Source organism: Leucoraja erinacea, chromosome 16 (assembly GCF_028641065.1).
Source record: "Leucoraja erinacea ecotype New England chromosome 16, Leri_hhj_1, whole genome shotgun sequence".
NCBI classification, from domain to species: Eukaryota; Metazoa; Chordata; class Chondrichthyes; order Rajiformes; family Rajidae; genus Leucoraja; species Leucoraja erinaceus.
Window position 1 is genome coordinate 23,407,701 of NC_073392.1, and position 14,118 is coordinate 23,421,818.

Consider the following 14,118-nt stretch of genomic DNA (forward strand, 5'->3'; position numbering starts at 1 on the left):
ATGCTAATCAGAAGCACAGATATTTGTGCTCTAGACACAGTTAATATCATACAGAAGCTTATCAGCCAATTGGGAAGATGGAACCTGATCCCATTATTCTCTGTCTGAGAGGAAAATGTGTCGACTAATGCAGTTTGAATTCAAAATCACAGCCTTTCAGACAGTTAGTAGAAGTGATTCCTGTCCATTGGAGCCTCATCACATTTTTGAAGAAAGCCCATGGCCCCTTGTAGAACTGGTGTGGAATATTCTGTTACCCAATTCAGCTGTAGTGAATCATCCTGGATGAAGCAGATTATTACAATAATGATGCGATCTTGAAGAGAGTTACTGCAGATCGGGTAATTGATTAACTAATAAGGGTTGATGGAAGACAAACTGGTTGTTTATTGGAGGTACACAAAAATGCTGGAGAAACTCAGCGGGTGCAGCAGCATCTATGGAGCGAAGGAGGGTTGGTGGGGCTAGATTCCATGTTAGAGTTACGACTGCAAGCATTACCAGTTGGTAATATCAATTAATCCTTTCTACTGCTGTACTGCAGCCTCACCCTCTTGCCCTATCAAATAAAGGAATACATGAGATCCAGGGTGAACTGGCTTATTGGATATAAAATTAGCTTGGTGGTAGTAACTGCACATACTGGTTCGTACAAAAAAGGGCATCAAGTGCTGGAGTAACTCAGCAGGTCAGGAAGCATCTCTGGAGAACATGGATAGATAACGTTTCGGGTCGAGACATTTCCTCAGACTCAAAGCTACAAATGTGGCCTCACCAATGTCTTGTAAAACTAATATAACGTCGAGTTTCACTGTAGCTTAATTGGTACACATGACAATACTGACCTTTGAACTGCTATATGCAGTACCCTATTGATGAAAAACAATGTAACAAAAGCCTTCTTTACCACCCTATCTGCTTCCGATGCTACTTTCAAGGAATTATGTACCTGATCTCCTAGATCACTGCTCCACAACACTTCCCATGGTCTTACCATTCACTGTAAAGATTCTGCCCTGGTTTGACTTCCCAAAATGCACACTTCGCTAATTCCCATTGACTATTTGGGGGTGTATAGTATACTTCCAACAAGGTGATCAACAACTCCCCCTCCTCTTTTACCCCCACCCGTATCTCGACTATAACATGCGTATCCTGGATCATCAAGCTGCCAATCCTGTCCCTCTCTTAGCCAGGTTACCCAAATGCCTTGCGTCTCAGATCTCCCGCATTCAAATAAATGCAATTTAATCCAACAGTCCTTCCTCGTTCCCTGCCGTGCTCCTGCCTCTCCTCAACTTGCTTTCATCGACTCCGTACCGACATCCAACCCCTCTCCTGCCTCACCCCAGCATTGAATCCCATCCCCCTGTCAATATAGTTTAAACTAGCACTAGCAATCCTGCCCATCAGAAGAGTGGCTGCCCTCCAGTTCAGATGCAACCCATCCCTCTTGTATTTGCCACCTCTGCCCTCCAAAAATCTGACTCCTGCCCCTTGCACCAACTCTTCAGCCACGCATTTACGGTACCTGCCCTATCTTCCTGTTCATACACTCACCAACATGTACTGGGAGAAATCCAGAGATTTCTACCCTCAAAGTCCTGCCTAATTCCCTATGTTCACTCTGCAGGATCTCATCCCCTATCCTACCTATGTCATTTCTGTCAACATACACAACAACCTCTGGCCTGGTGGTTCGCTTTTGCTCCTATTTGCTTCTGATCTTGAATGGTGGGAGAATGTGGAGTTGATGTGTATGTGAAAGAGAATGTAACTTCCTGGGCCATGTGGTCACCTGCTATATCATGCAAAGAATCTGAGAAATTTGACAGTTGCTGATGGGAGATGGGGAATGGGAACGCTGGTGAATGTCAGGGGGAGTAACCATCCTGGCATCAATACAGACAGGACATATCTTTGTCATTCTTCCTACTCATATGTCATTTCAAAAACTCCTTGTTATATTTCCTCCTTTGACAATCTTCAACCTCACCACTTCCCACCATATCGGATTCAATGTCCAATTTTGATTGCCTTACTATGTAAAATTGTTGTTGATTATGGGCTTAAAATTAGCTATTGAATCATTTTTAATTGTACATTGAGTTCATGAATGGTTGCTTGATGAATAGCCATGGGGGTATGGATTATACTACAGTTGATCACTGTACGTGTCCCTGTTTGGCATTTGCCTTTGGTTGTGAAATCTTGCTTTGTGCATTTAGCTAACTGCCTGTTCTTACCTTGCTCATCTCATTCCCAGTTCAATGATGAAGCCAATCCAGTGGCCTGCTTCAAGCAGCTGGTTCAAGCCAATATGCGGAACAAGAATGTTCTAAAGGATGCTGTCCACAAGATGAATGCCCAGGGAGTGACAGATTACAAGTCTGGATTTCATTACGCTTTTGATCAGCTTCTCAACGTAAGTACAATGAAACCTGCTAACTTGGAAAGGATCAACTGTCACTTTTGTCAATGATTGAGTTGACTGCAGGAGGAATGCTGCTGACCTTTAAGTGTTGCAGGGTCATGATGACCCTGTAGAAGGAATCTCGGTCTGTGGAGTCCATGTCCACAGAGCAATGTACTTAGCCCCATTTCCTTGCTCTGATCACCAAGCCTGGACATCTACATTACTCTTGAACTCATTGATAGTCTCTGCTTCCATTCCCTCTCAGATAGTTAATTCCAGATCATTAGTTCTTCCTTGCATTCTCCATTATCTCTTGCCCAGATTTTAATCCGTGTTCCTTTGTCCTTGCATCCATGTGAATATGTATATTTTAATTAAATGTGAAGGTACATTTACCTCACTCTCCCATCAACCTGCTTTGTGCATCATTCCCAGATTCTCCAAACTCACCACATGGTTGAAATCTTCATGTCTGGAACCATTCTGGAAAATATCCTCTAACATCCTTCCTAAAGTATGGTGACCAGAATTGTAACCGATACCAGATGTAGCCTCGCCAGTACTTTACGAAAGGTTCCTTGAAACTGCTCCGCATTTGTTCCAAATCATCTTGGGAAGAGCAATCCCATACGCTTTGCTAACAGTTATCACAAAGATCCATGTATTCCAAGCTCCTAGATGCTGCATACTCTTTAGCACTCTCATTATCCTTGATATCAATGCATTCCGTGTACCTGCTGCCCTTGCCCTTCTTGTGGGAGAGGTGTTTGGCCTGGAAGGCGCTGTCAGCCAAGCTTGTGTTCGTACCTCAGTCCACTTTGTAGACGCAGGCTACTGCAGGCTCTCTGCATTGGTAGTGGAGGAGGGTTTTGCATTATTCCAGATGGTGTTGAATGTCTTGAGAGATGTTGGAGCTGCATTCATCTAGGAACGTGAGAGTGTTCCACCTCACTTCTGTGGGAACCAAAGCCGCAAGTCAGCAAATGGAGGGGTGGGTTTAACAAATGGAGGATACATTTAAAGGCGAGGAGAGCACAGGAGAGGTTACTGAAATCGCCGGAAGAAATAATTGGACAGAAAGTTTAAGAAGCGATAAGAGTCATGCAAAATGGAGACCAATTTGAGAAGAGAGATGGTGAATCCTGAACTAAAGGTGTTATATTTGTATGCAGGCACTGTACGGAACAAAGTGGGTAAGCTTATAGTTAGAAATTGGTATGTTCAACTAATGACTGTCAGACAAAATGGTCACTTGCTTTCTCTTGCATCCTCCCAGACCACCTCCATCCGAGCAAACTGCAACAAGATGATAATGATGTTCACAGACGGGGGAGAGGATCGAGCTCAGGATGTCTTTGAGAAACATAATTGGCCCAATAAGACAGTGAGTAGATGTGAATCATTAACAGCTTCATTAAACCATTTTGTCAAACTGATCCAGCATAGGGCAGCTGTGTACAACCCTCTCTGACCCAAGTGAAAGAGATCTGGGCAGCAGGGTCAATGAGGTGGGGACCAGACCCTAACCCCAGTGGCATAAATCTCTGCTGCGTTCTATGCCTGAGTTCATCCATTCTGCATCTGATCATTCTCCCTTAAACTTTTTATTTTGTTAAGTTGTGATGGCGCTGTCCCACGGTACGAGTTCATTCCAAGAGCTCTACCGAGTTTTTAAAAAATCAAACTCGTGGTAAGCACAGAGAATGAACGTAGCGGGTACGTCGGAGCTCAGGAATGTCTCTCAGCGGCTCGTAACGCTAACGGCAGGTACTCGGGAAGACTCGCTAACGGCAGGTAAGCTCGGGAAGACTCGTGAAGATTTTTCAACATGTTGAAAAATGTCCACGAGAGCCCCGAGTACTGACGAGCAGCCATTACCGTAAATCTCCGAGTTCGAAGCAGGGCAAACTCAGGAGAGCTCTTGGAATGAACTCGTACCATGGGACAGGGCCATAACTTTGTGGCAGACTTTGGAGGGAGCCTGGAAATGGCAGGGTTGTTGGATGTGGGGTGGGTGCAGTGTACACCGAGTTGGACTGCAGATATCAAAAATAAATTATTTATTGCAGTTCATTCTCTGCTCATCACTCATGTTCATATTCATGTCATAAGAGCAAATTTAGGCCATTCAGCCCTCCGAGTTTACTTCACAATTTCATCATGGCTGACCTATCTTTCTCTCTGAACCTCATTCTCCTGCCTTCTCCCTGTAACCTTTGATACCCTTACTGATCAAGTACCTATCAATTTCCATTTTTTAAAATAACCAAAGGCTTGGCTGCCCTTTGGCGAAATAAATTCCTCCTCATCTCCATTCAAAAGGTACGTCCTTTTATACTTAGGCCTCTGGTCCTAGACATTTCCATTTATGGAGATATCCTTTCCACATTCACTCAATCCAGGCCTTTCATTATGCGATAAGTTTCAATGAGGTGTCCCCTCGTCCTGCTAAACTCCAGCAAGTACAGGCCCAGAGCTGTCAAACACTCGTCATTTGTTTCACATTGTATATTAGTGATTCGAATTATGGTTTAAATGTCATTTAACCAGTGCCTTATAAAGCTTGAGCATTACATGCCAGCTTTTATATTCTAGACCTCTCAAAATGAATGCTAATATTACCTTCGTTACTACTGATTTAACCTGCTAATTAACCTTTTGGTAATCCTGCCCCAGCTCTCCGAAGACTCTCTACAAGGGCAGCACAGTGGCGCAGTGATACAGTTGCTACCTTTCTGCGCCAAAGACCCGGGTTCGATCCTGACCAAGGGTGCTGTCTGTACAGAGTTTATACGTTCACCTCATGATCTGCTTGGGTTTTTTCCAGGTGCTTTGGTTTCCTCCCACACTCCGAAGGCTTACATGTTTGTAGGTTAATTGGCTTTGATAAAATTCTAAAAGGGCCCTTGTGTGTGTTGGATAGTGTTAGTGTGGGGGAATCACTGGTGGGCGCGGACCCTGCCCCTCCACCTTTCTTCGTAACATTCGAAAACTTGGCCACAAGACCATCAATTCCATAATTCAAATCACTAATCTACAATGTGAAATGTAGCGGACCCAATACCGACCCCTGCGGAACGCCACTAGTCACTGGTTGACAGACTGGAAAAAGTCCCCTTTATTCCCACTCATTCCTTACGCCATTCCACCTATCCGTTATCTACATATGCTAGTATCTTGCCTGTAATACCATGGGCTCTCATCTTGTTTAGGAGCCTCACATGCAGCACTTTATCACAGGTCATCTGAAAATACAAACAAACACATCCACCGACACTCCTTTGTCTATCCCTCTGTTCACTTCCTCAAAGAATTCCAACAGATTTGTCATCCAAGATCTCTTCTTCATAAAACCATATTGACTTTGATTTATTTTATAATTTTGACAGTCCCCCAACACCCTTTAATATTCATTTGCTCCACATACCCTGAATTATTTGCTTAGTCCTATCCCAATGAAGTCCCAGTTGTTTTTTATCCCATTGTCAATTAATACTTGTAATACCTTGCCTACTGCCTACTTGACTACTGTTGACTGCCTTTTATACCTTGTAATTGTACCTTAATGCTGATTCCTCTAGTTCTAGACACCCCAGCTCTGGGGAAACATTTTTTGACAATCTAACCTATCCATAACCCTCATAATTGTATAAACCTCTCCAAGGTCACCGATCTCAATACTCTATTGAGAATAAACTCATCCGATACAATCTCTTCTTGCCATGACAGCTCTCCATTCCAGGGAACATCCTGGTGAATCTCGTCTGCATTTTCTCGATCGCTACCACATCTTTCCTGTACCGTGGAGACCAGAATTGTACACAACATTACAAATGTAGTCTACCCAATGTGTTGTACAGCTGCAACACATCTTTCCAACTGTTGTACTCAATGTCTCAGCCTACAAAGGCAAGCATTGCAAATGCTCTCCACACTATCCTATCCATCCATGTTTCCATTTTCAGGGAGCTACAGGTTTGCACTGCAAGGTCTCTATGTACATTCATTTTTTTAAGGTCACAATCATCTTAATGTCTTCGAAAAATGTGACTTCCAATATGTCATCATAAATGAATCCAATTACATGTTCTCCCACTTTACCTTGAAAAATTCTCAAGAGCTTCCCTTTGTAAACCAGGTTGACATTTCAAGCCTTCCTTGCCTGTGCTGACCTGTACAAAGTCATTGGAAGATCATCCCACAGCACTTTTTTTCACTCCCCATGTGTTGTTCCTCTGCCGTCAGACACAGTAATTCGTTTTGAGTGTCACTAATCCTGTAATTGGTTCCTTTGGATTACTTACCTCCTGTAATTGGTTTATCTGCACGTGCTCCTCTCCAATTGTTCCTTCATTTCAATTTCCCTCAGTTTAATTTATTCCACTGTGTTGGTTACTCCATGTCATTAGCTGCTTGATGTATTTGCTCTGTTTAGTACAGTGGTGGCGCAACTTCTTCAGGTGAAGGGCAGATTGACAATCAGCTCACGTTCTGGAACCGCTCAAGTGAAACATGATTCAATTTATCCACACGGAAACAGACACTGTTATTTTTAGCTGTATTTTTGAAGGCACAGTTGCTAAAATTTATTAACAATCTAGTTCCTGTTCAGAATGCAGACAAACAACCTGATATGCTTCCTTATTTAAAATGCACCATTTTATGGATTTGATTTCATAATTTGCTTGTTAATTTTTGAGCGTTATCATCAGTACTGGAGACTGTCTAGTGCACCAGATCAAAATCAAAACAATATTGCATCATTTATTTTAAAACAATTGGGGCTTAGCCAAGTTAAATTAGACTCTCATTATCAAAACAACACAAATTTTCAATCTCTTCCAGCAATAAATTAAACCATAATGTACTTGGTTTTGTTTCTTTGGCCACTCCACTCTCTGGCCATCCAGTTAGAATGGTTGCAAAGCAAATCGGGTCAGCATATAGTCTGCAGAGCAGGTATAGTGTACCTGTGGTTCAAAGGTGAGCAGCTGTGCTGTCCTCTTTTGATCCATTTAAACACATGGTTTTATTCCTGAGTGGAAAGACGGTGAAAGGATGTGGATGAATAGGGACTTCTAGAAGTTCTGTAGACCCTGGACGTAAAACACAGATTAAGGAATCAGAACGGGTCAGCAACGCAGCTCACAGCATCCTAAGACCTGTGGTTCAGTGAAGGCTCTTGCCTCAAAAACAAGAAGTTTATGGTTATCTCCCAGAAGACGGAGGACTGATTTGCCGTGATGCAGGGTCACAGCCCAAAACATCAATTTATACTTTGTGCCTTCACAATGTTCCTCCAGCTTTCTGTTGTCTACCCCAGATTCCAACAACTAAAGTCTCTCTTGGCTGCATGCTATCTTGTCCCTCAGGATATACTAGACCGTCAGTGATGAAGGAGTCGTAAAACTTCATTCTACCTTCGGAGGTAAACATCGGGACAGTACTTTAAATAAAACAGAGCCCTCCCAGTGCTCCGAGCAATATATAATCTTCGTACCAACATCAGTAAAGAAGATTACCTGGTCATCTTCACAATATTTTGTGGAACCTGGCTGTGGATAGAATGACTGCAAAGTTTCCTACGTTAAACCAATATTGGTTTCTCTGTCTAATCTTTCTCGGAGCGTATATTATTTCTCATAGTTAGATCCTGGCATTTATGAGATCTGTGTTTTGCATCCCTGATCTCTGCTTTAATTACTACATTTAGACCTGCATCCCTGGTACATTTGGGCAAAGCATTATGTGTATTCCTTTGAGATTGGCCAGAAAATTATTTGTAAATTGACATTGAGACTGTGCTGATAATATTCAAATGATACAGTGCGGCAGTATGTAGTTGGGCTGCCTGCTCAAACTCACAAACATTCCCCACTCAATGATCATACATCTGTGTCATTCCCTGGAGAACAAGAGTTCATTTCCAGTTCAATTATAATATTTGGCTTCAATTTTCAGAGTGAGATTTGCAAGTAACATGTGCTCACCATTTAGACCTGATGCCTAATTAGGCAGTTTAATCATAGCAGCAGGTATTATACACACTGTGACAGGTTGCCTGTTAATCATAATCACTGCACAATAAGAGCCAGTGAACTGATGGCCTCTTCTAGTGGTCAGGTGTGAAACAAAGCAATGGTAAGCAAAGGAGAAGTAATCTTTTGATGAATATTTTTTTCAGATTGAAGATGATCATAGCACAGGAGAATGGGTTCTACATTCCCCAGCTTCGATCCCCCACCCTCGCTCACAGCTCCAGTAACCCAGGCTTGATCCTGACCTCAAATGCTATATGTGCGGAGCTTACACATTCTTACTATACCCACGTGGTCACATCCCACTGACGTTAGGTGTTAGCTTAATGGCCGATTGTAAGTCAGTCTGAGTGCAATTGGGTGGAATAGATAAAGCATGTGAAAGAGAATGGGCTGCTGGGAAAAATGTGGAAGAACGGGATTGATGGGATTGCCCTGTTAGTGTCGACTTGATGGGTCAAATTGGCTGGTAAATCGGGTAGAGCAAATGGCATTGAATTTAATCCTGATAAGTGCAATGTGATGCATAGATAGGGGTATGTCATAAAAATAACATTTCACGATGAGCAAAGAGCATAGGTTTATGGTGGGGAGTAAAAGGTTTAAAGGGGATCTAAGGAATAATTATTTTATGTAGTAGGTGGTTGCAATCTGTAACACACTTGCAGAGTGGGTGGTAGAGGCAGCAACTCTCCCAATATTTAAGAAGAGCTTAGATGAGCATTTGAATTGTCCAAGCAGGGTTACTACAGACTAAGTACTAGGAAGTAGGAATAGTCTAGATTGGTACTTGATGGTTAGCATGGATGTGGTGGGCTGATGGTAACCGTTTGTAGGGAAGGATTTCACCAAACTGAGCGGAAGAGAGGTTGGATAGAGTGTGACATACACAGAAAGTTTAATGAGAAATGCAAAGGACATATCTATCTATTACCTGAACTCTCAACTTGTCTGTGTGTGTGTGTGTGTGTGTGTGTGTGTGTGTGTGTGTGTGTGTGTGTGTGTGTGTGTGTGTGTGTGTGTGTGTGTGTGTGTTGTGTGTGTGTGTGTGTGTGTGTGTGTGTGTGTGTGTGTGTGTGTGTGTGTGTGTGTGTGTGTGTGTGTGTGTGTGTGCGCCGCGTGCGTGCTTGCGATTCATGCCCTGAATTATGCCAAAACCGTACACGATAGCGCTACAGTTTTTGGACCACCTTACTCACCATTGTCCTGTGGTGTGGTGTATCAAGCTTCGTTCAGATTTATGGTAAATTTTACAAGTTATTTACATTTAAAACTTTAAAAAATTTACTTTTCACTTAACTTCTCAATGTCAAAAATCCAAATCCTTGCTGGCCCTGCCCGCAACAATCACAGGACACTGAGTCCAGGCAGCAAGTGAAAGCCAATTTTTTTTAAAGTTTAAAATGAGGGAGGATGGATAAGGGGAAATGAGTCACTCTTGTACAGTTGGGGGCTATGGGTGAGTGGTGGAATATTGTGTTGGGGGAACGGGTTTCGTTGGGGGGCCCAGGCCTCACGCATGACAGAGACCTAACGGGTCCTACTTAGATAATAAATAAATAAAAACTCTCACTCCCCATCCTTTTGCTGCAGGGACTACACTGCTTGATTTCAGGAAAGCTAAAGAATTACCACAGCAGCTTCTCTAACCCTTCATGCACTGTTTCCTTTGATGTTCCTCAAGCTTCTTGTTCAAATTTCTGACCAAGATTCAGCCCATTCATCTGTTTCTATATGCATTGGTGACACTCAGCAGTTCCACAATACTTTTATATTACCTACCCTCTTTCAAATGCCTGATATTGTCTCCGATATCCAAGCAGAGATTGGTGAAGGTAGAACCGAACTCGTTGTAATCATCTTGTCCTCCTACTTGAGCCCAAGGTGAGTTTGGGCCACATCTGCAACTTCACACCATATAACCATATAACCATATAACAATTACAGCACGGAAACAGGCCATCTCGGCCCTACAAGTCCGTGCCGAACAATTATTTTCCCTTCGTCCCACCTGCCTGCACTCATACCATAACCCTCCATTCCCTTCTCACCCATATGCATATCCAATTTATTTTTAAATGATACCAACGAACCTGCCTCCACCACTTCCACTGGAAGCTCATTCCACACCGCTACCACTCTCTGAGTAAAGAAGTTCCCCCTCGTGTTACCCCTAAACTTCTGTCCCTTAATTCTGAAGTCATGTCCTCTTGTTTGAATCTTCCCTATTCTCAAAGGGAAAAGCTTGTCCACATCAACTCTGTCTATCCCTCTCATCATTTTAAAGACCTCTATCAGGTCCCCTCTTAACCTTCTGCGCTCCAGAGAATAAAGACCTAACTTATTCAACCTTTCTCTGTAACTTAGTTGTTGAAACCCATGCAACATTCTAGTAAATCTCCTCTGTACTCTCTCTATTTTGTTGACATCCTTCCTATAATTGGGCGACCAAAATTGTACACCATACTCCAGATTTGGTCTCACCAATGCCTTGTACAATTTTAACATTACATCCCAGCTTCTATACTCAATGCACCCAAGCACCTTTTATCTAATGTCAAAGCCCTAATCATGCCCATCTTATCTGACTATTCTATCCCATTCCTCACTGCCCTGCCTTGCCTAAAATGTTCTCATCCAACCTTTGCTTTCTGCACCCAACCCACGCCAGATCATTGGAACTTGTCCTCACCATCATATTGATGTCATTGATGTCAGTTTGCCTCATCTTCAATTTGTGATTCTTTTTTTCAAATCTCCCCATGGCCCTTGCCGTGTAATCTCCTTTAAAATACTCTTCCACTTCTTGGCTCTTGAATATTGCAGATGTTAATCACTTTCAGTAAAGGCTGTGCCTCCAGCTGGCAAGTTTTGCAATTCAGATCCTAAACCTCTCTATCTCTGTACCATACCCATCTCTTGTAAGATGCACTTTAAGATCTATCTTGCTGCCTTAATACCTCCTCATCTATCTTGGTTTAAATTTCCCTTTGATAGTATTCAGGCCCGTACGAAGCTTTTCAAAAAGGGGGGTGGCATGACAAAATTACAAAAAACTTAATGTGAAATAATGTGTGTGCTGCGCACATGACGAGCGCGAAGCGTGAAGTCCCTCGATGCCCGGGTCCAGGGCCCGCTTAAGGGTCCAGGAAGCTCAGGGGCTTTAGATGCTCTCTGATGCATTCTCAGCCTTATTTTGGAGCATTTTTGCACCAAATTTATGACCAATATTTCAGAAATTAACAGGAACCTGAGAGGTAGCTTTTTCCACACAAAGGGTGCTGGGTGTATGTAACGAGCTGCCAGAGGAGGTAGTTAAGGCTGGGACTATCCTAATGTTTAAGAGACATTTGGACACGTACATGGATAGGACAGATTTAGATCGATATGGGCCAAACGCGTGTGAGTGGGACTAGTTTAGATGGGACATGTCGGTCGGTGTGGGCAAGTTGGGCTGAAGGGCCTGTTTCCACACTGCATCATTCTATGACTAAAAAGTGAAGAAGAAAAATGCATGTAGATAAATAGAGCAGATTTGAAAGAGGAGTGAAATGTAAAGGCAGAGAGAAGTTTATGGGTGGAAAGGAACATAGGAAAGTAGGGGGGAGAGTGGGCTTGGGCAGATGGGTGAAGGGAAAATAGTCACAAAGTGCTGGAGTAACTCAGTGGGTCAGGCAGCATCTGCGGAGAATATGAATAGGCGACGTTTCACAGAGCGCTGGAGTAACTCAGCGAGTCAGGCAGCATCTGTGGAGAACATGGATAGGTGACATGTCACAGAGTGCTGGAGTAACTCAGTGAGTCAGGCAGCATCTGTGGAGAACATGGATAGGTGACATGTCACAGAGTGCTGGAGTAACTCAGTGGGTCAGGCAGCATCTGTGGAGAACATGGATAGATGACATGTCACAGAGTGCTGGAGTAACTCAGTGGGTCAGGCAGCATCTCTGGAGAAAAGGTATAGATTATATTTCGGGTCAAGACCGTTCTTCAGTAATATTCATGATGTCACATGCATAGACATTCCTGAATGTTACCCAAACCATCATGAGCTACTTTGTTACGGTGCCTGCCCTCTCCTATAACATCTCTGCTGCCTTGGGTGATGCAGGACAGGACACAAGCTTTGGGACACGGTGTGAAGCTGTTGCCGTCTGTCCCAGCCTGGTAAAAACCTGGATGGAGTGGATTTGGAGAGGATGTTTCCACTAGTGGGAGAGTCTAGGACCAGTGGCCACAGCCTCAGAATTAAAAGACATTCCTTTAGGAAGGAGATGAGCAGGAATTTCTTGTCAGAGGGTGGTGAACTGTGGAATTCATTGCCACAGACAGCTGTGGAGGTCAAGTCAATGGACATTTTTCTACTCTCCCCCTCCCCCCTCCCCACTCTCACATCCCCCCCTCTTTCTTGCGGGGGGGGGGGGGGGGGGGGGAGGTGGGCGAAGATGAAGTCCCAGCCTACTCAACCTCTCCCTATAGCTATTTGCAGACTAAGGTCAGGCTGTGAGTAGGTGTGAGGTGTTGGGTGGGATGGGAAAGGGTCCGCTCTTTTCATACTGGAGTCTTGCCTTAAGTTGGTGTGAAGTGGTGAATGGGAAGGAGAGGGTGCAGGGTCCAGTCTTTGCAGACTGGGGTCTGGCTCCGTTGATTGGGGAAGGGGTACCAGGGTTACGTTTCTGATTTACAAACCTGATTTTCAAAACTCATTCAGGTCGTTGGTCAGCTGACGATTGTCCAGAGAGCGGGGGGCTTTCCTCTTATAGCTGGTAATTTCTTGCAAGCCCTTCCAAACTGAAGAAGAGTCACTAGCTGAGAACTTGCTCCTCAACTTCTCAGAGTACCTTTCCTTGGCAGCTCTGATTCCTCTTCTCAGCTCTTTATTGATTAGGCTATCTTTTAACTATTTAACAATTAGGCTATCGGCTTGACGCATATTTTGCAATCTCACTAAAGATATTCCCCTTTCCCTCTTCCCTCCACCATTTCTCTCTCCCCTCCCTTCCCCTCTCTCTCTCCCCCTCCCCCTCTCACATCCCCCCCTCTTTCTTGTGGGGGATGCGAAGATGAAGGTGGGGCGGGCCCAGCGGGGGCCCAGTGAGCGGGGGGGATGCGTGAGGTGGCATGGGCCCAGAGGGGGGTGGACCAGCGAGGGTCAGTGGGGGTGGCAGCCCAGCGGGGGAGGCGCATGGGCCCAGCGGGGGGGGAGGCGTGGGCCCAGCAGGGGGAGGCGTGGGCCCAGCGGGGGAGGCGTGGGCCCAGGGGGGGGGTGGCGTGGGCCCAGCCCAGGGGGGTGGAATGAGCCCAGCGGGGGTGGCGTGGGCCCAGCGGGGGGTGGAATGAGCCCAGCGGGGGTGGCGTGGGGGGAAGATGGCTTGGGCCCCGGCGGTGGGGGGAGGCGAGGGGAGCGGGCTCCGCCGCAGCGGCGTCTGGTGTTGGGGTTACAGCCGTTGGGTTCAGATTCAGCCACTCTTGCCCGGGGGAACAGAGAACTTTTTTTTCTCCAGTTTTTTTTCCCCGATTTTTTTTTTTTGTGATTTTTTTCTTAAGGGAAAAAAATGAGGGGTGCGATCACACCCAACGCACCCTTCCGACGGCCATGGTATTCCTAGTGAAGTGTCTTGGTAACTGAAACAAGATCATTCAGTTCAGAACAAACATAGGTTT

The 14,118-nt window shown here is 44.6% G+C and overlaps 1 protein-coding gene across 3 annotated transcripts in view; it reads left to right on the forward strand.

Annotated features, from left to right (window-relative positions):
- The window catches only part of cacna2d2a (calcium channel, voltage-dependent, alpha 2/delta subunit 2a), a 362,960-nt gene that overhangs the window by 270,873 nt on the left and 77,969 nt on the right, over window positions 1-14,118 (forward strand). For all 3 annotated transcript variants that reach the window (XM_055647851.1, XM_055647852.1, XM_055647853.1), the window contains 2 exons: window positions 2,267-2,425; window positions 3,693-3,800. In XM_055647851.1, coding sequence (XP_055503826.1) covers window positions 2,267-2,425; window positions 3,693-3,800 — 267 coding nt within the window. The remainder of the gene's footprint in view (window positions 1-2,266; window positions 2,426-3,692; window positions 3,801-14,118) is intronic.